The sequence below is a fragment of the Cetorhinus maximus genome, chromosome 16, assembly GCF_964194155.1.
Source record: "Cetorhinus maximus chromosome 16, sCetMax3.hap1.1, whole genome shotgun sequence".
Classification (NCBI taxonomy): Eukaryota; Metazoa; Chordata; class Chondrichthyes; order Lamniformes; family Cetorhinidae; genus Cetorhinus; species Cetorhinus maximus.
In genome coordinates, this window is record NC_135894.1 from 26,953,789 (window position 1) to 26,980,595 (window position 26,807).

General features: G+C 43.6%; 1 protein-coding gene across 1 annotated transcript in view; it reads left to right on the forward strand.

The window, feature by feature from the left end:
• The window catches only part of LOC144691449 (complement C3-like), an 89,009-nt gene that overhangs the window by 47,756 nt on the left and 14,446 nt on the right, over positions 1-26,807 (forward strand). The window contains exons 5-11 of the mRNA XM_078559548.1: positions 1,478-1,566; positions 8,354-8,436; positions 12,596-12,696; positions 14,103-14,273; positions 14,927-15,118; positions 18,485-18,679; positions 19,295-19,441. Of these exons, the coding sequence (XP_078415674.1) occupies positions 1,478-1,566; positions 8,354-8,436; positions 12,596-12,696; positions 14,103-14,273; positions 14,927-15,118; positions 18,485-18,679; positions 19,295-19,441 (978 nt within the window). The remainder of the gene's footprint in view (positions 1-1,477; positions 1,567-8,353; positions 8,437-12,595; positions 12,697-14,102; positions 14,274-14,926; positions 15,119-18,484; positions 18,680-19,294; positions 19,442-26,807) is intronic.

Consider the following 26,807-nt stretch of genomic DNA (forward strand, 5'->3'; position numbering starts at 1 on the left):
ATTCACTAAACCACCCATCCAGTCACTAACCCACCCATCCATTCACTAACCCACCCACCCATTCACTAACCCACCCACCCATTCACTAACCCACCCACCCATTCACTAACCCACACACCCATTCACTAACCCACCCACCCATTCACTAAACCACCCATGCAGTCACTATCCTACCCATCCATTCACTAACCCATCCATCCATTCACTAACCCACCCACCCATTCACTAACCCACCCTCCCATTCACTAACCCACCCATCCATTCACTAACCCACTCACACATTCACTAACCCACCCACCCATTCACTAACCCACCCACCCATTCACTAACCCACCCTCCCATTCACTAACCCACCCACCCATTCACTAACCCACCCTCCCATTCACTAACCCACCCTCCCATTCACTAACCCACCCTCCCATTCACTAACCCACCCACCCATTCACTAACCCACTCACACATTCACTAACCCACCCACCCTTTTACTAACCCAGTCACCCTTCTATAACCCATGCTCCAATTCACTAACCCATCCATCCATTCACTAACCCACTCACACATTCACTAACCCACTCACACATTCACTAACCCACCCACCCATTCACTAACCCACCCTCCCATTCACTAACCCACCCACCCATTCACTAACCCACCCTCCCATTCACTAACCCACCCTCCCATTCACTAACCCACCCTCCCATTCACTAACCCACCCACCCATTCACTAACCCACTCACACATTCACTAACCCACCCACCCTTTCACTAACCCAGTCACCCTTCTATAACCCATGCTCCAATTCACTAACCCATCCATCCATTCACTAACCCACTCACACATTCACTAACCCACTCACACATTCACTAACCCACCCACCCATTCACTAACCCACCCATCCATTCACTAACCCAGTCACCCCTTCTATAACCCATGCTCCAATTCACTAACCCACCCATCCATTCACTAGCCCACCCACCCATTCACTAACCCACCCTCCCATTCACTAAATAGAGACCTACTGCTGTAAGAGGAAGCATGTGCTCTCCTTCCACCCTCCACTCTCCTACGTTCCCCGGTCTTGCACATGAGAGGCTTTGCTGCTCCTTTTCCTCTTCAGCTGTGACCGGCAGTCCTGGCTGTTATGGGCCATATCATCAGGTCAAGAGGACACTGTGCGGCAGTAACCATGTGTGCCATTATCTGGCCATTATCACATTGCTGTTTGTGGGAGCTTGCTTTGCGCAAATTGGCTGCCATGTTTCCTACAACAGTGACTGCACTCTAGAAGGACTTCATTGACTGTAAAGTCCTTTGGACATCCAGTAACCGTGAAAGGCTCTATATAAATGCAAGTCTTGCTTCCTTTCAGTTCCCGGATGATACAAGTTAAAGTGGCTCCCTTGACACAAATTGACATTTCTAATCAGACTGAGGTTACTGATCATAACTAACCAGGATTTGTCTTGTTACATTCTAGCACTCCGGCCAGGTTGTTACGGAAACAAGGAGCCATCAACAAGGCTCCGATGCAGTCTGCAGGGGCGAAGTAAAGGTTCCTTCCTCGCTGTGAGTCTCTGATTTTGTTTAAAACACTCTTCTGTGTGCAGGTACCTATATTGTTGAATTCCTTCAGCTCCAAGTTCCCCACAGACAGCAATGCACGAAATTTGATAAAAACTTGAAAGGGGTTAAATTTTAATGGTTATGGGGTAAATACAAAAAAGTGGATTTTGGAGAGCTCTTTGAAAATGCCAACACAGACATGAATCAGTAAATGTAAAGGCAGAATATTGTGGGGCAGGACCCACCTCCTATTGTTGTCCATTGACATGCCAATTTTTTTATTCATGTAAATATTTTCAGAAAATAGTTCAGGTTGATGAAACTGGGAAATTCTTTACAATATTGTAAACAAGTGTAGAATTAGGTTATTGAATTTCATACTGTTTGGTTGGCCTAGAAATACTGAAGCCCTTCAATACCTTTTTTCTCAGATATCTAGTCATTCTTGCCATGTAAAGGGTTAATGTTAAATATTTTAATAGACAGTCTACACCATCAGTGCCATAAGATCACATGACAACAGTTTATGCTGAGAGATAGTTCTATGTAGAGCTTCGTGTTAAACCTTGTACTGTACATGATAGAATGTTCAATAAAAGTTAAAGTTTACCAGCAGCCTTGTCTCCAGCAGTCTCTGTCGATCCTAATCAAGGATAACCAAAGCTAAGACCCACAACAATGATAATAGAACTCTTTAATTTTCTGTTTGACCAGACTCAGCTGGCTACCTGCTCAGCCCCTTTCCCATTTTCTACACTCCTGCAGAATCAAAAATAAACTGTCCGCATCTTTCAGCTTCTGGGTTCTAGAGTTTGTGACAAATAGGTGCACATCATCAAGACGCAGTGTATCTGCTCCTTCACAAATTCTTCGAATACTTGGCCAGAATTTTCTCCTTCCCCAACAAACTGATTCAAGAATGTCTTTGTCCTCTCCTCATGGTGGAGGTGCTGTAAACTTGGTATTAAATTTCATATTCTTTTACATTTAGCTGCCTAGCTAACCTTTCTGTGTGACAACAACCAGAGCTGTACACTGGCCTCCATGTGTGGTTGTGACAGTGTCTCATGAAGATTCATAACTCCTGGGCCATGGGCTCGCCCCATCTGTCTCCCCTCCTGTTGCACATACTGATGCCACTCATTCTGCTGATTGTTTCAGTGTACAATTCACCAACTCTGTTATCATCGTTGTGGGTCTTAGATGGGGTTGTCCATGGTGTAGATTTACATAGAATGCTGGAGACAAGGCTGTTGGTGAACTTTACCTTTTATTGAACATTGTACTAATTATGTACAGTACAAGGCTTAACACGAGGTTTCACTGGAACTATTTCTCCATTTGCTTGTGGGTACCTGGGTGAACTAGTTGTATGGACAAATCCATAGTCATCAGTAAATTTCTTAAAACATTCATTTGCAAACTAAGAGCCCTCGTTTGAAATGACTAAATTCAGCTTACCAGTGAACATTCTTGGTTGTGGATCAAATGCAAAGTTTCTGTGATTTCTCTTCCTTTGCACTGGAGTACAGCAGTCAACTGCCCCTTGACCTTCAGTTGAATGCCCCCTGGACCGTAGAGTTACATGTTCGATAACTGGAGGAAGTCTTGCTTTAGCCACTGTTCTGAAAGGATTGGAACTCCTGTTTCAGTGTCTAATTTGAAGTTTGTTTTATGTCCATTGACCATAACATCTGTGCTCCAATAGTTCCTGTTTTATCCCGTAATTTCTCCCAAGAATGGTACTTCATTATCTTTTTTGTCTTCAACTTCTTGAATGATAGATGATTTTTAGTTATTCCTTCTTTAATTTTTTTTACTGTGGCGTACCGATTTAAAATGGCCTCTCTTCTTACAGAAACAGCAATCCACATTTTTGGCGGGGTGTTCTTCACACTAGTACAGCATTTTCCATCACAGCAAGAACACTGAATAATAACGGCTACTGAGCCCTCTTCACCCTTTCCCCGTTTTGGATTAGATGCGCTGCTACCTCTATGTCCTACAAACTGCACTGCATCAGCTGTTTTTCTCCACGAGATTACTTTGTTGCCTTGAATAAAAATCTCATTTTGTTTCCTGACTTCTGCCTGCCTTGTTAACTGCACAGCCTTTGATAGGGTCAAATCCTCCCTTGACTGCAGAAAGATCTGATAAAGTCTCCTCTAAGACTCCTACAAGAATACAATCCAGAATTAATTCATCTTTCAGGGCTCCATATTCACACTCCCCATCCAGTTGATATAAATCGTTAATGAAGGAATCTATGTTCTCTTCCGGTTTTTGGATGTGTCTGTTGAACTTCACCCTTTCTACCATGGTGTTTTCTCTAAGACTAAAATAAGTATCAAAGGCTTTGATAACTTCTTCATTTATGCCCTGTCTGACCATTATGTCGTCTGCACTGCTGCCTATGGCGTAGAGAAGAGTACTGACCTGCTTCTTCCTAGTCTTCTCTGCTAGTCCTCATGCTGTTCTGTACCTGGTAATGTCAGTCCTGCCACTTCTTGGCTTGATCCAGGACTTCCATGTGGTCAAAGCACTCTGGTAAGGGTAAGATTTTCTCCATGGCTTTTCTTCACTCTAGCCTTTCTTTGAGTTTCATTGGTGATTTTCCCAAGCTGTTCTTGTCCCGCTGTCCTCTCTTTTGCTGCTTCTTCCAGTCACTGGGCCCTTAACCTGGTGCTTTTTCCTTCATGTTTTCTGCTACCACCATCTGTTCTCATCGTTGTAGGTCTTAGATGGGGTTGTCTATGGTGTGGATTAACAGATACTGCTGGAGGCAAGGCTGTTGGTAAACTTTACGTTTTATTGAACATTCTACTAACTATGTACAATACAAGGCTTAGCATGAGGCTATACATAGAACTATCTCTCAGCAGGCTCTGGTGTCATGTGATCTTACTTCACTGATGATGTAGACTATCTATTTACATATTTAGCATTGACCTTTTATACAACACCAATAACAGAAGATTCCCTTCCTCTGTTGTGTAGGGTTGTTGAAAATCATTAAACTGACAATCTCACAGCTTAATATCCTCCCTAACAAGTGGTTCATATGCATTATCATCAAGTTCCTTTTTAAATAAAATACTATGCATCCTCCTAGTTTCTGTCTATTCTCTCTGCCAAGGAATTTGTAACCTTGTCCGTTCATCCAAGACTTATCATCGTCGAACAGGATCACTACAAGCCTCTTGGGCAAGGTGCTTTGGGTCTCCCAGTTTACTTGTAAGACTCTCAGCATTCAAATGTGGACATTTGAGTCATTAATTTTTTCAATTTGCTCAGCTCCTACTTTCAACACTGATATCATAGAGTCATAATGGTACAGAAGGAGGCCATTCAGCCCATCGAGCCCAGGCCGACTCTCTGTAGAACAATCCACTCTGCCCCATTTCATTGTTTCTACCCCCATTGCCCTGCAAGTTTATTTTCCTCAAGTGCCCATTCTATTTCCCTTTGAAATCATTGATTGTCTCCATTTCCACCACCCTCATGAGCAGCGGGTTCCTGGGCATTACCACTTGCTGTGTAAAAACGTTCTTCCTTACATTCCCCACTGTGTCTCTTATCTAAAATCTGAAACCTATGTCCCCTAGTCCTTGTGCGATCAGTTAATGGGAACAGCTTTTCTTTGTCTATCTTATCTAAACTGTCATAATCTTGTACACATCTATCAAATCTCCCCTCAATCTCCTTTGCTCCAAGGAGAACAACCCCAGCTTCTCCAACCTAACCTTGTACCAAATATCCCCTCATCCCTTGAACCATTCTGGTAAATCTCCTCTGCACCCTCACATCCTTGCTAAAGTGTGGTGACTAGAACTGGACACAATACTCTAGTTGTGATATAACCAGAGCTTCATACAGATTCAGCTTAACTTCCCTGCTTTTGTACTCAATGCCTTTATTTCTGAAGTCCAAGCTCCCATGTGCTTTGCTAACCATTCTCTCAATATGTCCTGCCACCTTCACCTGAACCCTGGGTCCTCCTGTCCCTGTACGCTCTTTAAAACTGTGCCATTAAGTCTATATGGCTTTTCCCTATCCCTTCTGCCAAAATGCACCAACTCACACTTCTCTGTATTAAATTCAATGTACCCCTTGTCTGCCCATTCTGCTAGCTTATCCATGTCCTGTCTCAGTTGATTGGCATCATTCTTACTCTCTGCGACACCTTCAAATTTGGTATCAAAATAGTAAATTTTGAAATGTTATTTTGTATGCCAGCATCCAAGTTTTTTTCTCTTACAGGATATGGGCATCACTGGCTGGGCTAGCATTTATTGCCCATCACCAATTGCCCTTGAGAGGGTCACCAGTGAGCCACCTACAAACATACAAATTATGAGCAGGAGTAGGCCAGTCGGCGCCTCGAGCATGCTCCACCATTCAATAAGGTCATGGCTGATCTGATTGTGGCCTTAACTCCACATTCCTGCCTACCCCCAATTACCTTTCACCTCCTTGCTTATCAAGAATCTATCTACCAATGTCAACTGCTTACTTTTAAACAGTGGACCCCTAGTTCTAGATTCTCCCACAAGAGGTAAGATCCTCTCCACGTCCATCCTGTCACGACCCCTCAGGATCTTATATGTTTCAATCAAGTCACCTCTTACTCTTCTAAATTCCAGCAGATACAAGCCTAGCCTGTCCAAACTTTCCTCATAAGATAACCAACCCATCTCAAGTCTAGTAAACCCTCTCTGAACTACTTCCAACGCATTTACATTTTTCCTTAAATAAGGTGACCAATTCAGTACCCTGTACCCCAGATGTGGTCTCACCAATGCCCCATATAACTGAAGCAAAACCCCTGTACTTTTGCATTCAATTCCCCTAGCAATAAACAATAACATTCAATTAGCTTTCCTAATTACTTGCTGTACCTGCATACTAGCCTATTATGAATCATATGCCAGGACACCCAGATCCCTCTGCATCTCAGAGCTCTGCAATCTCTCACCATTTAGATAAAATGCTTCTTTTTTATTTTCCTGCTAAAATGGACAATTTCACATTTTCCCACATTATACTCAATTTGCCAGATCTTTGCCCACTCACTTAACCTATCTATATCCCATTGCAGCCTCTTTATGCCCTCTTTACAATGTACTTTCCTCCTATCTTTGCGTCATCAACAAATTTAGCCACCCTACCTTCGGTCCCTTCATCCAAGTCATTTATATAAATTGTAAAAAAGTTGAGGCCCCAGCACTGATTCCTGTGGCACACCACTTATTACATCTTGCCAACCATAAAAAGACCCATTTATGCCAACTCTCTGTTTCCTGTCAGCCAGCCGATCTTCTCTCCATGCCAATATGTTAACCCTATACCATGAGCTTTTGTTTGCTACAATAGCCTTTGATATGGCAAGTTATCAAATGCTTTTTGGAAATCTAAGTACAGTACATCCACCAGTTCCCCTTTATCCACAGCACCTGTTATTTGTTCAAAGAATGTCATGATTAAACATGATTTCCCTTTCACAAAACCATGTTGACTCTTCCTGATTACCTTGAATTTTTCCAGTTGCCCTGCCATAATGGCTTTAATAATAGCTTCTAAAACATGGAAACTGGCCTATAGTTTCCTGCTTTCTGTCTCCCTTCCTTTTGAGTAAAGAAGTTACATTTACTATTTTCCAATCTAATGGAACCTTCCCTGAACCTTCTTGAAGTGCTGCAGTCCATGTGGTGTAGGTACACCCACAGTGCTGTTAGGAAGGGAGTTCCAGGATTTTGACTCAGCGACAGTGAAAGTTGTGAGTGACTTGGAAGGGAACTTGGAGGTTGTGGTGTTCTCGTGTACCTGCTGCCCTTATCCTTCTAAGTGGTAGAGTTTGCAGGTTTGGAAGGTGCTTTCGAAGGAGCCTTGGTGAGTTCCTGCAGTGCATCTTGTGGATGGTTCACACGCTGCCACTGTGCATCGGTGGTGGAGGGAGTGAATGTTTGTGAATCAAGTGGGCTTCTTTGTCCTGGATAGTGTCAAGCTTCTTGAGTGTTGTTGGAGCTGCACTCATCCAGACAAGTGGGAAGTATTCCATCACAGTTCTGACTTGTGCCTTTTAGATGGTGGACAGACTTTGGGGAGTCAGGAGGTGAGTTACTTGCCGCAGAATTCCCAGCCTCTGACCTGCTCTCGTAGGCACAATATTTATATGGCTGGTTCAGTTCAGTTTCTGGTCAATGATAACCCCCAGGATGGGGGATTTAGCGATGGTAATGCTATTGAATGGGGAGCTACTAAGATTCTCTCTTGTTGGAGATGGTCATTACCTGACACTTGTGTGGCATGAATGTTACTTGCAACTTATCAGCCCAAGCCTGAATATTGTCCAGGTCTTGCTGCATTGGGTGCGGACTGCTTCAGTATCTGAGGAGTCGCAAATGGAGCTGAACATTGTGAAATCATCAGCAAATACACCCACTTCTGACCTTATGATGAAAGGAAGGTCATTGATGAAGCAGCTGAAGATGGCCTTACCAAAGCAAAAACAAAAAGCATTTAATTTGTAGGTGGGCCAGAGTAGGTGAGAAAGGATTTGATTACTTGATGCTGTGGCTTTATATAGATATAAAAAGACCCTTCCCAGTGTCTACTCTCAGGAGTCATTATACAAACGAACCATCTGACTGTCACAAGAAAGATCTGGGACTTGAATTTCCATTTCCTCCTTGGTTGAAGAATCACATGTTTATATGCAGGAATATTATTTTGTGAAAAGTATTTGAATTGCTTTCAAATTTACTGACAAAGCACATCTGTTTAACTAAAGGGTTGGAGACTTTAAGATACAGGGAGCCCCTACATCATATTCTGTGTACCAGGGCTACAGAAACTTTCAAATTAAGGAGCAAGGTAAGTTTTAATTTAATACTTCCATTCATTGTTAACCGGGATCAGCTATATCGAGAGAGAAAAGACATTTTGCTGGAAATGTCATGGGTTTATTTTGCATTTTCTGTTGAAGTTGGAATCTTAATTCAGCTGTGGATTTATGTGGAACTTATACCCACGACATGAATAAGATCAGGAGGATGAGTCAGCTGTTGTATGAAGGTAGTTTGCCAGCCATCATTATGGTGAACAATTGCAGACTTGAAGAAACCTTAAATGTCTTGATGAAAACTGGTTTTATGCTTTATCTATACTCTGCCCTATTGTCACTTTTTTCCAAACATCCTCCTATTATCACCGGGATTTTTGGGAAAGGTATGTTTGGACATCCGATAAGTCCGCATGGTGAAGTTATTGCATGACATTGTCAAAGTTATGTCTAATTAACTGTTGACATACAGTCAGTATTGTCATTTTCAATCAATGCCTGCCATGCACTTCACACCCAAAAAATAAAGCAGAGACATCAGAACTGCCAAGAGATGGTCCAGTTGATTTGCTGACCTGCTGTTGGTGTCCTATTTTAACCTGCATGCTGGTGTCTAATAATTTGAGGTTTTATTCACCTTGAAACCCGAGAGGTCTTCTGCAACCGGTACCTGATCTATCCCTTTTCCAATTCAGAAATTATGTTGTCAGTGGCACTTAGGAAAACAAAAACTTAATTCTGATGAAAGGTCATTGACTTGAAATATTAACTCTGTTTCTCTCTCCACAGATGCTGCCTGACCTGCTGAGTATTTCTAGCATTTTTTGTCTTTATTTCAGACTTACAGCATCCACGGTATTTTGCTTTTGAACAAACTTATTTATTCCCAATGATATTGAGCAGTGAACATTTCCACTGGGCAGGAGGTGGGTAGAGCAAACCCAGACCCTCATGAGCATGCTTGGAGGCCTGAATGGTCAGGGTGGAACCTCGGGGAGGTAACCATGCTAGATGAGCAGAGATTGGCCCCCACGTTGGGCAGATATGGCTTCTCCCCAGTTGGCTTGACAAGTGAAAACGAGCTGAGCAGTGGGGGGCAGAGGGTAGTGCGGGGGAGGGTGGAGAGGTGCATAAAGTTGGGCATGAGGTGGTCCAATCGAATACCTGTGCGGTTTTAGGAATCACCAGTGGTCCCCTAAAATTTCCATGGCTGACCTTCATTTGCATATGGTTTGCCAAATATCTTAAATGGATCCCAGCCAGATGGTGAACTATGAAACTAGACACAAATCCTTTTTCTTGATGGTAGGTTTATTCACAGAATTACCTATCTCGGTCGCTAACCTACCATCGCCCAGTGTTCCAGAAGTTTTTCTTTATACTCTGTTGAGTAAAAAAAATCAAATAAACAAATTAACTAACAAAGAAATTAACTAATTAACAGTCCCTAAAGGAGCACTGTAACTAAAACAAAAATATTAGAAGAAACTTAAATTAAATTAAAATGTCATTTGGGGCGAGATAATGCACTTCAGCCCCTTCAGCACCCCCTGGTCATAGACATTGCGCACTCCCTCTCCAGGGAAACCCAGGCGTGGAGGTCACCACAGAAGAAAGCCAGGCAGTTGGGTCAAATGACCCCTTCAATTGCCTGGTGCCTGGACCTGTTGATAGCTACCTTGGCCAGGCCCAGGAGCAGGCTAACAAGGAGGTTATCTGCTCTGCCCACCTCTCTCCTCATTGGGTGTCCAAAGAGCAGGAGCATGGGGCTGAAATGCAAACAAAACTCGAGGAGCAGCCCCTTCAGACAATGAAATAGGGGATGTGACCTTGGGTAACCTATATACACGTGTAACACAGACTACTGGAGGCTGTAGAAAGGGCAGGCAGCCTGAGAGTCCGTGGACCATCTTAAGCTTCAATTACACAGGCTGCTGCATCCTCTCTGCCAAATCCATGATGGTAAAGGGGAGGACTCCAACATAGAGAGCCTCACACTGGGGCCCCCCACCCCATCTCCAGATGGCAGGACGGGACTCCATGGTATGTCTGGATGGTTGATGAGAATGAGGATGTGGAGGGTGCGCAGCAGCCCATACAGGAAACCCCTCTGTGCAGAGTGGAATGGCATGATAGGGAGTTTTGCAAAACAGCTCAAACTGTGGGGCCGAGGTTCCTGAGGGAGGTTTCAGGATCTGCCCAATGTGAAATTCCATCCAAATGGGGGTCAGTTCAGGTGGGAGTCCACCGCACGTTTGAGCTGCCTCGATGCCTCATGTGCAGTCGAGATCGAGCACCACATTTTAAAGGGCCTGGATGGCTTTGGCCACGAGCTGAACATCAATAGACATACAACATGCAAGTCCTGTTAGCGACATCCAGCCCACTCCTCCACCATCCAGCACGCCCCGGACTGGTCACCCTACCCCAGCCTGAGCCCTCTTCCACCAGCCACATGAACCCACATTGATGAAGGTGCAGATTCCTGAGCAGCGGCTCTGGGGTGATAGCTGCTACTCCTGACGGGAGAGAGCTCCAGCCTGAGGTAACCATGTTCCAGAATTTGATCAGTAAAAGACAGGCAACTTCTGCAAGGAAGTACTAAGACCTTCCAGGTCTATAAACAGAAGAAATTTCTATCAATTGTCTAATTTTAGTGTTCCCTTAAGCCTTTGACTAACAAACCCAGAAAATAGAACTGTTGAGATTGCAATGAGTTAAGAACAAAGACTTAGAAGGCTTTCCACATCTAAAGATGCATGAGGCAGACAGAGTACATCTTACATCTGTTTTCCATAGCTCATTTTGTTTGGAACAGGTCTCTAGCCTGAAGCCAGAGCCTATAGCTTGAGCAGTGCCAATCTGCATCAAGCATGGCTGACCAGGATTCTCTCCTGCTCTTACTGCCTGTGAAAGGCATGGTGGAAGGATTTACAGGTTGGTAAGCAACCTGTTTGGCCACATTATGAATGCACCTTCTGCCACCATCAAGTCCTGGAGTGGGACTTGAACTCAGAACTTCTGGCTCAGAGGCAGAGACGCTACACTGTGCCACAGGAGCTCCCTTAGGGATATAAGAACATAAGAAATAAGAGCAGGAGTAGGCCATTTGGTCTCTCCAGCCTGTTCCACCATTCAATAATATCATAGCTGATCTGATTGTGACCTCAACTCCACTTTTCTGCATGCCCCTCCTGTTCATTCTGATATTTAAGGCTACTGTCCTCATGTTGTTGAGTTCTCCAGAATCTCCCAGAGAGACAGTGGATAGTGTATTAAAAGTCTGAAAGTGTATAAATATGAACAAGGCTTTTGCCCCACCAGCTACTTGTAGCACCTGAAATTCACTGTACGGGCTGCACTTTCTTTTTATTTGTTCATGGAAACAGCATTTATTGCCCATCCCTAATTGCCCTTGAGAGGGCTGAATGGCTTGCTACAGTCAATCACATTATTGTAGGTCAGACCAGGCAAGGATGGCAGATTTCCTTCCCTAGTGAAGCAGATGGGCTTTTACAACAAAAGACAATGGTTTCATGGTCATCATTAGACTTTTAATTCCAGATTTTTCATTGAATTCAAATTTCACCATTTGCCATAGTGTGATTCAAACCCAGGTCTCCAGAGAATTACCATGGGTATCTGGGGTCCAGTGACTAGTCCACTACACCACCGCCTCCCCTGATTTTGATTCATGAAGATGTTTGGTTCTTGGTTTTGTAATTATGTTCGCTTGTGTTTTGGGTTTGACTTTGTTGCCATTTATATAGAATTGCTCAGTGCTTACGGCACAGAAACTGCCCATTCGGCCCACCCAGCCCATGCTAGTGTTTGAGCCTCTTCCAGGTTTCCGCTTTTCATTTGACCCCATCAACATATCTTTCTATTCTTTTCTTCCTCATGGGTTTCTCTGGTTTCCCCTTACATGTATCTATACCATTCACCTTACATAGGATTATATGGGTTATATACATGTTCCACTTTTCGGTTCGCTGCTGGTTACCTTATAAGAACTTTTAGTCTTTGTCTTGTTTCGTCTTGCTGAGGCAGGTTGAACAGGCCCAAGTACTCGTGCCCACAGACTGTGCTAGGCCTACTTGGGTACACCAGGAAATCTTGGGAAAAGTCCATTGTTAGCGCTCTCTGTTTTAATTAATCAACAAGTGAAAACTTTTGTGTTTCACTATGTAGCTTACGAGGAAGAAAAGGAAAGGAATGAGGCTCTAACTTATACGATTAACCTGACAAAGATAAAACGCTTCTTTATACCTGGAGCTCCTTTTCGGATTCTGGTACGTATTAATTCTCAGTGAAATTGCCGGGGGTGGGGGGAGGAAACTTGACACAGACAGTGACATCAAACAGGTGATATTGCAGAGGGTGCCTTTGGCAGGCCAACCTCAAAATTCAGTTCCACTGTGTTCAGTTAAACTAAATATCAGACATGTGGTACAACAAAAGTGATTTCACCAATTTTACACCCCAGGCCAAGGTGTCTTTCACACCCATCGTGTTTGTGTCTGTGTGTTTGCGTTTCTGTGCATGAGAAAGAGATAGATAGAGAAATAGATAGCTAAAGAAGAATAGAGAGAGATAGAAATAGAGTTGCATTGGTTAAAGGCCTACTTAGATTGAATGAATGGTTTTGGAGAAAGCATCCAGTCCCATACATTCCTAGCTGATTATTCCACGAACAGCCCATTTATTAAATGGAGAATAGAAATGTGCCTCCCCGTGGCTTTGACCTGCTGTGCATCTGAGATATGTACGGAACATCATGATTTTAGAACTGTCCAGGCAACACAAATAACCATCAGTCTGGTCAATTCACTTTCTTCCTTGTGTGACTGTGATTGGGGCAGCATGTATTTGAGTCCCAGCAGCATTATTTCCAAGAATATCTTTCAACATCAATGCACCCTGATGCTATCTTTATACCACTATTAGCACCTTCTTTAGTCTTTAACATTACCATTAGCCTTGTGTCCAGGATATCTTTGTCAATCTCTTCTGAGCTCCCACCTATCCCTGACCTTCTGTTTTGCACCACCTGCTCCACCACCTCATAAACAGTATAAATTCCATCACGTTTCTACTTCTCTTCAGCTCTGAAGAGTCATACGGGTTCGAAACATTAACTCTGTTTCTCTCTGCACAGATGCTGCCAGATCTGCTGAGATTTTCCAGCATTTTATGATTTTATTATAGGAGAAACTGGGTGTTATCATATCAAGCAGCTGACTTTAACAAGTATAAAAAAGATTTGCATTTATATAGCACTTTTCATAACTTGACAATGTCTCAAAGTGCTTTTCAACCAGTGAAGTACTGTTGAAGTGTAATCACTGTTGGAATGTAAGACTCACAATTTGCACACAGCAAGATCCCACAAACAGCAATGTAATAATGACCAGGTAATCGGTTTCAGTGCTGTTGGTTGAAAGGTCAATATTGGCCACAACACTGGGCAGGTCTCCTCTGCACTTCTTCAAAATAGTACCATGAGATCTTTTTAACATTCACCTAAGAGGGCAGACGGGACTTCATTTAAATAAAGGCCAAGGCAAAATCACCAGTTTAATGCTACCATCCTGGACTAATTTCTACCCCATAAACTTGTTTTTAATGGAAGGAAGAATGCTTTTCATGTTAATGGAAAAAGAAGCTAACTCGTCATTGTTGCCATGCTATTTTACAGGCATCACTAACCTATCCAAATGGTGTTCCTGTCACTGAAGCACCGTTCGAAATTACAATTCTCTCAAGCGATAAAAAGATACAAGCTACACAGAAAGCATTTACTGACAGTATTGGTGAACTGAGTCTCTCCTTCAATGTTCCTGAAGATGCAAACGGCATATATATTAAGGTGAGAATATATTTTCAAAAATATTTTATTGTTGACTGTGCCTGCTGACCTATATTGGCTCCTGGTTAAGCAACGCCTCGAGTTTAAAATTTGCATCCTTGGGTTTTAAAATCTTTCCATAGCCTCTCCCCTCCCTATCTCTGTAACCTCATCCTCACCCACATTCCTCGAAGGTATCTGCACTCCTCTAATTCCAACCTCTCGAGGATCTTTATTTTTTATCACTCCACCATTGGCGGCCATGTTTTCAGCTGCCTAGGCCCTAAGATCTGGAATTCCCTCCCTAAATCGCTCCACTTCTCTACTTTGCTTTTTCCTTTAAGACCTTAAAACCTACCTCATTAACCAAACTCTTGTTCATCTGCCCTGTTATCTCCTTGCGTGGATTGTTGTCATAGTTTGCTTTGTAATATCCCTGTCCAGTGCTTCGGGACTTTGTTATGCTATGGACCCTAGATAAATGCAATTTGTTGTTGTTGATTCTCAGTTCATCAGTGTATAATGATTCTGATGAGCTAAAGGAGTCGGGTGCAATTAAACTCCGCTGAGGGTTGGGGTGCGCAGAAGGCAAAATAGGTATAATTGTTTTAGCAGCCTATTATAGCACACATACGATGTTCTGTTCTATCTAACTGTCTATTTTGTCTCCCCAGGCCACCGCTGGAAATAAAGCCAGTGGTACCGAAGTAAGCAGTGAAATTGAAATTAAGTGCCATAACAGCAACAAGATGTACCTACATATAAATGTGCCAAATGTTCTGCTGTACCCTGGAGATACCATATATGTGAAATTGTCAGCTTTCAGTCAGTTAGATATCAGCAGTGTCAACTACTATTACTATATGGTAAGTTAATGAAGTTTAATCTTCCTCCATTCAGATATGAATCTAGATTGAAGTGCATTGTGATGTGGTTTTGCTGCACTGATTGGTCTCTGGGAACCAGACAATTGCACACAGTATTATGATAACTATTTCAATGGCCAGGCCTACTTTATACTATTTCGAGTTATCAACAGTCACAGATTGCAACTCTTTGAGTACAATCACAGTTCTTGGTTTTCTGGGAGTGGGACATGAACCCACAACCCTCTGATTCAAAGGCGAGGGTGCTATGAACTGAGCTTTATACAGGCCATGTACCTTTCTTTCAGTGAGGTAATTAGCCAAAGTTCACAAAGGATTCTATACATTGGAGAGAGAGACAATTGGTGATATTGATTGAGGAGCACCACTCAACAAGCATGGGGTAAGGTAGGGAGGCAGGCCTCCATGGAACACCATAGTCATTATGGGGATTGAACCTATGCCATTGGTGTTATTCTGTACCACACTGTAGCCATCTAGCCAACTGAGCTGTGTCAATTGTGACCAAACTTGAGGGATGAGAAACACATGAAATGCAGTTTTACAGCTCCCCCCTACCCCCTAGTATTACTCTGCAGTAACTTCACTGGAAAGAGGTGGAAAACCAATGTTACACCTGATTCCTAAGATTAAAAAAATATATTGCTGATGCTGGAAATCTGAAATAAAAACAGAAATTGCTGGAAAAGCTCAGCAGGTCCAGCAGCATCTGTGCAGAGAGAAACAGAGTTAAAGGGCAGAATTTTATGGCAGTGGGATTTTACATTCCCGTCGATAGAGCTTCTAGAAGAATCATACGGACTTGAAACACTTGCTCGCCACATGTTACCCCCCACCCCACTGTAATAGGGTGTAAAATTCCAGTCAGTGTTTCAAGTCCATATGATTCTTCTTCAGAGCTGAAGAGAAGTAGAAATGTGATGGATTTTATGCTCTTTGCTCCACCCCCTCTTGAACAGTATAAAATCCATCGCATTTCTACTTCTCTTTAGCTCTGATGAGTCATACTGACTCCAAATGTTAACTCTGTTTCTCTCTCCACAGATGCTTCCAGACCTGTTGAGTTTTTCCAGGATTTTCTGTTTTTACTTCATCTGATTGCATCAGTTTCCAAATGGGCACGTGTAATTTGCATAAATTACAATGGTTTCAAATAAGCAGGTCGCTATTGTGCTTTCTTTAGGGAACAAACAATTTATATACAATTTTCACCATGATAATGACACATCAAGCTGACCTATAATGACTATGCACTGATTTCCTGACTCGTTTGATGTTGATTTCCTGACCTGCTGCGTGTTAGAAACACTACCAGAGAAAACACACCTTTACAAAACTGAAGCCTACTAATAATCTGACGATAGCTTGAGACCAAATAAAGTGTATTGCCAGCGTAATGAAAAATGTAATGTGACCATGGTGAGGTTAAGGCTGGCATCAACAAGAGGTTTAAAATTCTGCTTCCCGGATTAGAATACTCTGACGTAAATACAAGAGTAAAGAATAAAAGAGGAGAGGAATCAAACATTTCATAGTGCATTTGGATTATAGAAAGTATAAATAAAATCTGAAAGGCTACTATAAAGATATCATTAACAAATGAAGCTGTCTGTCTAAAAGAAGTGTAGGAACATGTCATAGCTAATGGCAAAGGAACTACATCCCTGATTATATCCTAAATTATATCCTTGATTGTCGGTGGACATGTGCCCGCCGACAATCAAGTAGCCAATTAGTGTAATTAAAGTTGCAATTGTCCCTGATTTTTCGTGGTCTGTCCCCACCTTACTGTTGGCGGACAGGTGAATTGGCCAGGTGGACTTTGCATTTTTCATGAGACCTCATCCAAGGGCGGGATGAGGTTTCCGTTATTAAATAAAAAAAGAATGGACAGCATTTTTATTATGCATACATTCAGGTGACTAGTTGTGACGCTCGGACATTTTTTCCTGATTTTAAAATCTTTATTTAATTATCTTGAAGTCTTCAGCTCCCCTGAGTCAGCTCTCTGCCTTTAGGGAGCTGGCATTCAGCGCCCGCCCTCCTCCCGCCCCCACTCTGGCAGCGCTGAGCATTTCAGCCCGTCCTTCATGCCGGCTGGCTGTTAATTGGCCAGTCAGCGTGAAACTGGGGTCGGGAGCTGATCGGGGTCATCGGTCCATTCCCCGGCCGTTCCCAGGCCTGCCGCTTGCACCCGTCTGCCAACCTAAAAATCTTGCCCAATGTTTCCTTCAGTTTGCCGCTGTGTCTGAAATGAATTTTTCAGAGGTGCTCCTGAAATTGGCCATTGTTGTTCTGCTTTCCTTTTGTCTCATTAGCATTGTTAGTATTTGGCAGAAAGAAACACGTGGTTGCAGTGTCCAGTCTGCTTATTGGCCCTTCCTTGGTTTTATTTGGCATGATCTTATGATCATGGACATGTGAAACAATCAAGGAAAGAAATACAAAACATGTAAGATAGATCAGATTTTTTTATTCATTCACAGAATGTGGGCATCATTGATGTACCAGCATTTATTACTCACCCCTAACTGCCTTTGAGAAGGTGGTGGTAGATACATCTGAACGGCTTGCTAGGTCTTTTGAGAGGTTAGTTAAGAGTCGACCACATTACTGTGGGTCTGGAGTCACATATAGGCCAGACTGGGTAAGGACAGCAGCTTACCTTCCCTACAGAACGTGAATGAGATGAGTTTTCACAACAAGCCAATGGTTTCATGGTCATCATTACTGCTACCTGACTTTTTAACTCCAGATTTATTTAACTCAATTTAAATTCCTCAGCTGCCAAGGTGGCATTTGGACCAATGTTTTTGGGATCATTAGCCTTGGCTTCTAGATTACTAGAACAGAAACCTAACTACTATGCTACCATAGTTGCTGTAGGTAGACTATAGATAGGTATTTATATATAGAGAGAAACAGAAAGGTGAATAAACAAGTAAATAAATATAGGTGTATGCACGGGTGTAAATGAAATGATGGCTCCATCAGAGTTAGTGACAGACAGGACACACATTTATTGAAGTGGTTCTGAAAGTTTCTGCTGGAAGGAGTTTCTTTTAGTGATGCACCATTTAGAAATGGTTCAGTTAGATTCACTCTCCTGTTTTATATAAACGGCTGATTCAATCTCAGACTGAAGGCTGAAAACTCAGTTAAAAATAAAAAAGATATCACGTAGAAGAAGTAACTGAAAATTCAATTAAATCAAATAAAAATATATTCTTATAAGTTGCAGCCTCTTTAAAATAATATTGTGACAAACTTTGTCATGTTTTTCCATTTGAAAAATGCATTTAGTTTGTGACAGTGCCCTGATATCACAAATATTTAATATTCTAGCTACTCAACAAAGGAAAGTTGCTGCATTTCGAGAGAATTAGGAGGTCTGACAACACTTCATTTCCAATCATGATCACAAAGGATATGGTGCCTTATTTCCGCATTGTTGCCTATTACATTGCAAATATTCATGGTAACAAAAGCATTGTCTCAGACTCAGTACGTGTGGAGGTGGAGGACCTTTGCAGTTTAGAGGTTTGTGATGCATTTTGCCTGTTTTGGGGTTTGTAAGTCCTTTGGTGATGTGTGTTCTTATCAGGAGTAGTGGAAAATGTTGAACTTTGTAATCTCCAATCATCAACAGATGTTTTAAGACAGGTGACAATCGCTCTTTGAGCAATGGCAAGTTATATCGGTTGATGTGCAAATCTAGCAGTCCACCCAATTCCTGTCAGCCATGTTATGTTAAAATACTCCCATATCATGTGAGTTCTGTCCTTTAGAGAGATGTTAAGCTAAGGGCCTGTCTGCCCTCTCAGATGACCTTTAAAAATCCAACTGCATTATTTGGAAGAAGAGCAGGGGAGATCTCCCAATGCACTGGCCAATATTTACCCTCCAACCAATCACCAGAACAGATTACCTGGTCATTAGCACATTATTGTGCTTGTGGGAGCTTGATGTGCACAAATTGGCTGTAGCATTTCGTACATTACAGCAGTGATTAAACTTCAAAAGTACTTCATTGAGATCAGTGGGGATTCATTTGGACAGAGTATGTAACCAGTGTTTCCCCCAATACCTGCAGTTTAGTTTAGGCTTGCGCTATATATGGTACATTGAGGCTGAAGGTCTGATTGTCATTCACAGTTTCAGATACAACCTGCCTTGTATACAGATAACGAAGAAAGCGATTTACTGTTGTCAGTTTTCTCTGACAGTGTATCAGATGTCTTTGTCCAAGCAGTGGACACTCAGCTTTATGGACCCAATAAGGACATAAATACACTTCAGAAGGTGAGAGATTCATTGGGCACTTTCAGTGCTGACTACACAGCTGCTTGGGTTGTTGTAACTTCTTAACTGTACAATAGCTGAACACCAACTGTAATTCACGTGGATTTTCTGCACCACTCACTCTGTGGTCGATAGCAGCTGTGCTTATTAAGTGCAAATTGTAGATAAATACATAATTTCAGTAATTTTATTCCAGTAATTTATAACATGCAGACACGAGGAAGAAATAGTAAGTGTTGAATGCAATGGTTGAATAAGTATGATTAAACTGAGATTTCGTACAACTAGAAATGACCGGTCTCTGTGGAAAGATATGGCTGGGAATATGTCAGACTTAACTTTCAGGTGAGTAAACTCCAATAGGTTGATTGTCCTGATACTCTGTTGTGCCTTCTTACAGGTGGGTTCGTCATGGGCCTTTTGCCACTGACAGGGCCTTGCCTGCAGATAGGCAGCTTATTGGAAAACCATTAAAAACTTTAATGCAGGGAAGCGCGAGGTGAAGCGTTTCGGGAAGCACGAGGTGAAGCGTTTCGGGAAGCACGAGGTGAAGCGTTTTGGGAAGCGCGAGGTGAAGCGTTTCGGGAAGTGCGAGGTGAAGCGTTTCGGGAGGCGCGGGGTGAAGCGTTTCGGGAAGCGCGAGGTGAAGCGTTTCGGGAAGCGCGAGGTGAAGCGTTTCGGGAAGCGCGAGGTGAAGCGTTTCGGGGAGCGCGAGGTGAAGCGTTTCGGGAAGCGCGAGGTGAAGCGTTTCGGGAAGCGCGGGGTGAAGCGTTTCGGGAAGCGCGAGGTGAGGCGTTTCGGGAAGCGCGAGGTGAAGCGTTTCGGGAAGCGCGAGGTGAAGCGTTTCGGGAAGCACGGGGTGAAGCGTTTCGGGGAGCGCGAGGTGAAGCAGTTTGGGAAGCGCGGGGTGAAGCGTTTCGGGAAGCGCGAGGTGAAGCGTTTCGGGAAGCGCGAGGTGAAGCGTTTCGGGAAGCGCGGGGTGAAGCGTTTCGGGAAGCGCGAGGTGAGGCGTTTCGGGAAGCGCGAGGTGAAGCGTTTCGGGAAGCGCGAGGTGAAGCGTTTCGGGAAGCACGAGGTGAAGCGTTTCGGGAAGCGCGAGGTGAAGCCGTTTCGGGAAGCGCGAGGTGAAGCGTTTCGGGAAGCACGAGGTGAAGCGTTTCGGGAAGCGCGAGGTGAAGCAGTTTGGGAAGCGCGAGGTGAAGCGTTTCGGGAAGCGCGAGGTGAAGCAGTTTGGGAAGCGCGAGGTGAAGCGTTTCGGGAAGCGCGAGGTGAAGCGTTTCGGGGAGCGCGAGGTGAAGCGTTTCGGGAAGCGCGAGGTGAAGCGTTTCGGGAAGCACGGGGTGAAGCGTTTCGGGGAGCGCGAGGTGAAGCAGTTTGGGAAGCGCGGGGTGAAGCGTTTCGGGAAGCGCGAGGTGAGGCGTTTCAGGAAGCGTGGGGTGAAGCGTTTCGGGAAGCGCGAGGTGAAGCGTTTCGGGAAGCGCGAGGTGAAGCGTTTCGGGAGGCGTGGGGTGAAGCGTTTCGGGAAGCGCGAGGTGAAGCGTTTCGGGAAGCGCGAGGTGAAGCGTTTCGGGAAGCGCGAGGTGAAGCGTTTCGGGAAGCGCGAGGTGAAGCGTTTCGGGAGGCGCGGGGTGAAGCGTTTCGGGAAGCGCGAGGTGAAGCGTTTCGGGAAGCGCGAGGTGAAGCGTTTCGGGAAGCGCGAGGTGAAGCGTTTCGGGAAGCGCGAGGTGAAGCGTTTCGGGAAGCGCGGGGTGAAGCGTTTCGGGAAGCGCGGGGTGAAGCGTTTCGGGAGGCGCGGGGTGAAGCGTTTCGGGAAGCGCGAGGTGAAGCGTTTCGGGAAGCGCGAGGTGAAGCGTTTCGGGAAGCGCGAGGTGAAGCGTTTCGGGAAGCGCGAGGTGAAGCGTTTCGGGAAGCGCGAGGTGAAGCAGTTTGGGAAGCGCGAGGTGAAGCGTTTCGGGGAGCGCGAGGTGAAGCGTTTCGGGAAGCGCGAGGTGAAGCGTTTCGGGAAGCGCGAGGTGAAGCGTTTCGGGAAGTGATCCACTACCTTGAAGAAGAGCATGGAAATTATCCCACTATCCTGGCCAATATTTATCCCTCAATCAATACCACAACAATAGATTATTTGGCCATTATCACATTACTGTTTGTGGGAGCTTGCTGTGCACAGATTGGCTGCCGCATTTCCTACATTACAATAGAGTACTTTAAAAGAGTACTACATTGACTGTAGAGCACTTTGAGATATCCAGTGAAATATGATATGTAAATGTAAATCATTTTTCCTTTTTATATTTTGATTGGCAGAACCAGGAGAGGCAATAATAACTAAAGGTTACAATTTTAAAGGGGGTTATTGATTGAGAAGAGGGACCTGGGGATACATGTCTACAAGTAATTGAAGACGGAGGACAGATTGAGAGAGCAGCTAATATGGATTTCGGGAATCTGGGCTTTATAAGTACAACAGCAAGAAAGTTATAATGAATCTGTACAAAACACTGGTTCAGCCTCAATTGGATTATTGTGTCCAATTCTGGACACCACACTTCAGGAAGGATGTGAAGGCATTGGAAGGAGTTCAGAAAAGATTCACGAGATTGGTTACAGAGAAGAGGGTAGCCCAGTCCATTGATAGATTGGAGAAGCTGGGACTGTTCTCCATGGAGAAAGAAGATTGAGAGGAGATTTGATAGAAGTCTTCAAAATCATGAGGAGTTTGGGCATTGATGGAAGAATTGAAAACCAGAGGACACAGACTTAGGGCAATTTTTAAAATTAATTCATGGGAAGTGGGCTTGGCTGGCTAGGCCAGCATTTATTGCCCATTCCTAATTGCCCTTGTTCAGAGGGCATTTTAAGAGTCAACCACATTGCTGTGGATCTGGAGTCACATGTAGGCCAGACCAGGTAAGGCCGAACAATTTCCTTCCCTAAAGAGCATTACTGAACCAGATGGGTTTTCACGACAATCGACAATGGTTTCATGATATCATCAGACTTTTAATTCCAGATTTTTTACTGAATTCAAATTTCACCACCTGCCGTGGTGGGATTCGTACCCGGGATCCCACAGCATGACCCTTGGTCTCTGGATTACTTGTCCAGTGACAAAATCACTATGTCACTGCCGCACCCCCCCACCCCCCCAGCAATGGGGATACAAGGGAAAATTCTACACAGCAAGTTATTAGGATCTGGAATTCATTGGAGGAGAGTGTGGTGGAGCCGGATTCAATCAGGGCTTCAAAAGGGAATTGAATAACTATATAAAGAGAAAAAATTAGCATCTACAGGGAAAAGGCAGGGGAAGGCGTTTAGCTGAGTTGGTCCTTGCAGAGAGCTGGCATGGATATGATGGACCTAATGGCCTCCTTCTGTGCTGTAACCATCTATGATTCAACAATTGCTGATGAAAATTGCAGGCAATGAATCCACAATTTCCCTTAAAGCAAACGAGTCTGTGATCCCCCTCAACCCTTTTTACCCAGTCACAAGGGATCTCAGATCTTCCTGGCCAAAGATAACAAGAATCAGTGACCTTACCTTTCCAAAATATCCAGTGGAACATTCTTAGATCCAAATAGTGTAGTATAAGGTAATGGCACATAAACATGGAACTGATTACAGCACTGCCCACACAATGATGTAAGAGAACACATGACCCACACCTAGGGGTGAGTATAGCGTAGGACAGAGCCATGTGTAGAAGCAAGCATGGAGACAGCTTCTAGCTTGGACCTTTACTGTACCTATGTGTATAGTTTATAGTAATAAGTAATTACTGTTGAACTATCCAAGACTACAAATACCTTAATAAGACCTACTAAAGTACACTCAACATCTTTCAACATGGTGGCAGTGAATGGAACAACTCAAAACCTTGAAGAGACCGCAGAAGGAAATTAAAACCTTGGAAAACTGAAGGAAAAATTAAAGAAGCATTCTGACCTGAAGAAAAGCTCAAGAAGCAAAGGCACGGAAGGAAATTGCCAGAGGAAAGCTCCAAAGAAAGGCTTGGAAGCTGAAGACAGAAATTAAATCACTCAATGCAGCAGAAGACTCCATCAAACCACGTGGAAGTCCAGCTTCAATACCCAGAGTGTGCAGTCAGAAGACCTAGCAGGGTTGAGGTAAAAATTTAAAATTCCCAGACAACACAAGTCCAGGAAAAGGTAAATACGGCACTGGTCAGAAATTGCTGTTTAAATCACAGTCCGTGAAAACCAATTCCTAAACCGATGCCTGAACACGTGACAGCTGAGTTTGCTCCAAACAAAAAGACAAAGAAATTAATTAAAAATTAATCAAGACTGAGTAGGCAGCTTAAGAAAACCCAGCAAAAACCAGGGTTCAACGCTTCCAAGACCCAAGAAAATTGCACTAAAGCAGAGAAGACTCTAACCAGTCAGCCCAGGCAGTGATTGTTGAAAAAGTTTAAACGCTGAGATGAAGAATGCCATGACTGCAGGAGCCTGCCAAAACCAGCAAGCTCACGAAAACCCTTTGTGAAGAAGCGCACAGCGGCAGCATCTTGGATTTTCGGAAACCTCTTAATGCTGAACTTGCAATTTAAAAAAAAATTAACCATGGATCAGAAATCCACTCTTCCAGATCAATTTGGATTGATCCGAGTCCCAGAACAAACTCAAAATTGGGGAGGAAGAGATTCCTTAAATACATGATTGCTCCAGGTCTGGATAAAAAGACAGAAGCTGAACAAGTTAACACACTGCTTTATTTGGTAGGACCAATATCTGACTATATAATAGCTAGACAAGGAATCAACAAAATATCTGCAAAATCTGATGAGATTTTAAAATCATTTGATGTTTATTTTAAGCTCTGAAATAACAAAGTCCTTGAAAGGGCTAAATTTAATAAACATGTCCAGCAGCCAGGAGAAGCTGTCGACTCCTTCATTAATGAACTGTACAGAATGGCCAAAGGCTGTAATTACGGTGACCTGAAATCTGAGCTAATCAGGGATAGAATAGTTGTAGGAGTGGCGGACGATGCACTCTCAGACATGCTTCAAACACAGGAAGATTTGAGAAAACCATCCAGATTGTCAGGCAATCTGAAATCTGTTTGCAGCACAGATCCATATAAAGGGGAGAAAGCAAACTGAGGTACAAGGCAAACCCTACTGTCCAGAAACAGGGACACTCCAGGCCAAGGGAAGCAATGCCCTAACTGACCAGTAGAGGGACCATGCCAGCACTGGGGAGCAAAGCGCCCCACAGACATGATCAATTTCAGTCCAATGTTTTCAACGTCACTGAATAGGACACTTTGGGAAGCTGTGCAAAGCCTAAATATCAAAATCCACAGAAGATTCCAAAAGGATTTTTGAGGTTAAGACAGCACACCAAGAGGACACACAACCATGCTTCTTGGGTGAGGTCAAAGATCCTGGGTTTTCATTCTGGAATGTGGATGCCTTGGTAAATGGACAGGGAAGCCAGTGTTACAGTCCTATCAGACAAAGAACCGTGGCTGAGAGACCTCTGGCTACTAACAATAGAAACGCTTTATGGGCCCGGAGGAATCTGACTTCCGGTCATAGGCATGACTCTGGAACCATTAAGGTGTGGCGGGAAACAAATCTTTGAGCTGATGTACATCATCCTTTACCAGTCTTTCTCTCTCTTGAACAGGGATGCCTGCATGGCCCTGAATCTCCTCAAAATGGCAGATGTCAAGACAACCACTATTGTTAATCATACAGAACTGCAAGTTCCACAGAGCTCCAACAAGTCAGATTGTCTTGACTGGGACTTCAGCTCTGAATTGTCTTTTCTTTTTGCACAGCTGGTTTGTCCACTTTCGCTACAGGTGCCAGGAGCCCCTCATTGGTCAGACTAGCCAACCATTCAGATGGTTACCATGACACCGTGAGTAAATGTCAGTCAAGGGAGGAACTAGCAATGAGAAGAGTCTCAACATCTGGCTCTGATGCCAATTGGAGAGATAAACCCTAGGACCAGAGAGCTGATACTGCAATCCCCAGCCACCATGACAGTGCCACAAACGATGCTGGAACTGAGTAGCAGCCATCCATTGATGGCAGCACAGCACACAGGCAAATGCAAAGGTGAGCCTACTTCCAAATCACACCTTCACAACATGAAGCACTATCTTCCACCCCAGTGTTTGTCGTGGTGAGCCACACGAAGGAAAAAGAGAAAAATGCCATAGAGATGAGCCCAGCCCTGTAAAGGGAGAGATAAACCAACTGCCATCTATCACTACAATTGCGGAAGCGACAAAGAGTGATTCAGTGCCAAAGAACAGAAAAAGAGGATGAAAAGACACCTAGATAACAAAACAACCTCCAACTGAATAAAGTTTACCTGCAGCGACAGAGCCTATCATTCCTCCGAATAAGATATGGAAGAATTATAAGGCCCCCAGACTGCCTGAACCTATGAGCTCAGAAACTTGAGGGGGAAGATGGGGTAGTAATAATGATGTAATACATGGGGTAAACTGGAATAACTTGTAAATACATTGGCTAAAGAGTTGGGGGGAGGTGTAGTGTAAGGGCCTGGCACATAAAGTTTTACCGCGGGACTGAGTACAGTACTGCCCTCACAGTGATGTAAAATGACATATGGCCCACACCTAGAGGTCAGTGTAGCGTTGGACAGAGCCGTGTGTTGAAGCAAGCATGGAAATAATTCCTAGCTTGGACCTCTATTCAACCTCTGTATATAGTTTCTAGTAGTTGATAAATTCTTACCATTGAACTGCCTCAGACTACGAATGCCTTAATAAGACCCATTGAACTACATCCAACACCTTACAACAAATAGTAGTGCAAGTCATGATGTATCAAGACTTTAGACAAAAGGTTTGTTATATTAAACCTTTATAAATCTTTAGTTGGACCTCAGTTGGGGTATTGTGTCCAATTCTGTTCACAAACTTTAAGAAACGTTAGAAAGTACAGCAAGGCCTTGGAAAGGGCACAGGGGAGATTTACTGGAATGGTACCCGGCTGAGGGGTTTCAGTTATTCCCTGATAGCAGAGGAGGTGAAGATTTAATTCAGGTATTCAGAATTCTGAGCAGTTCTGATAGAGCAGATAGGGAAAAACTTTCATATGGCAGCAGAGTTTTTAATCAAAGGGCATGGATTTAAAATTATTGGAAAAGAAGCTATGGTAAGATTGAAGCAACATTTTTTGCACAGCAAGTTATGATCTGGAATTGCTTCAATATTGAATACAGGCCTAGTCTAACAACATGTAATCATTCAAGCCTAAGTGGTATCTTTATCATGTTTGTTCAAAAATAAATGTGTTATCACCTCCAGTGGGAACAGTAACTTTTAAAAAGAAATTTGAACTCCCTGTTATTAACTGAAA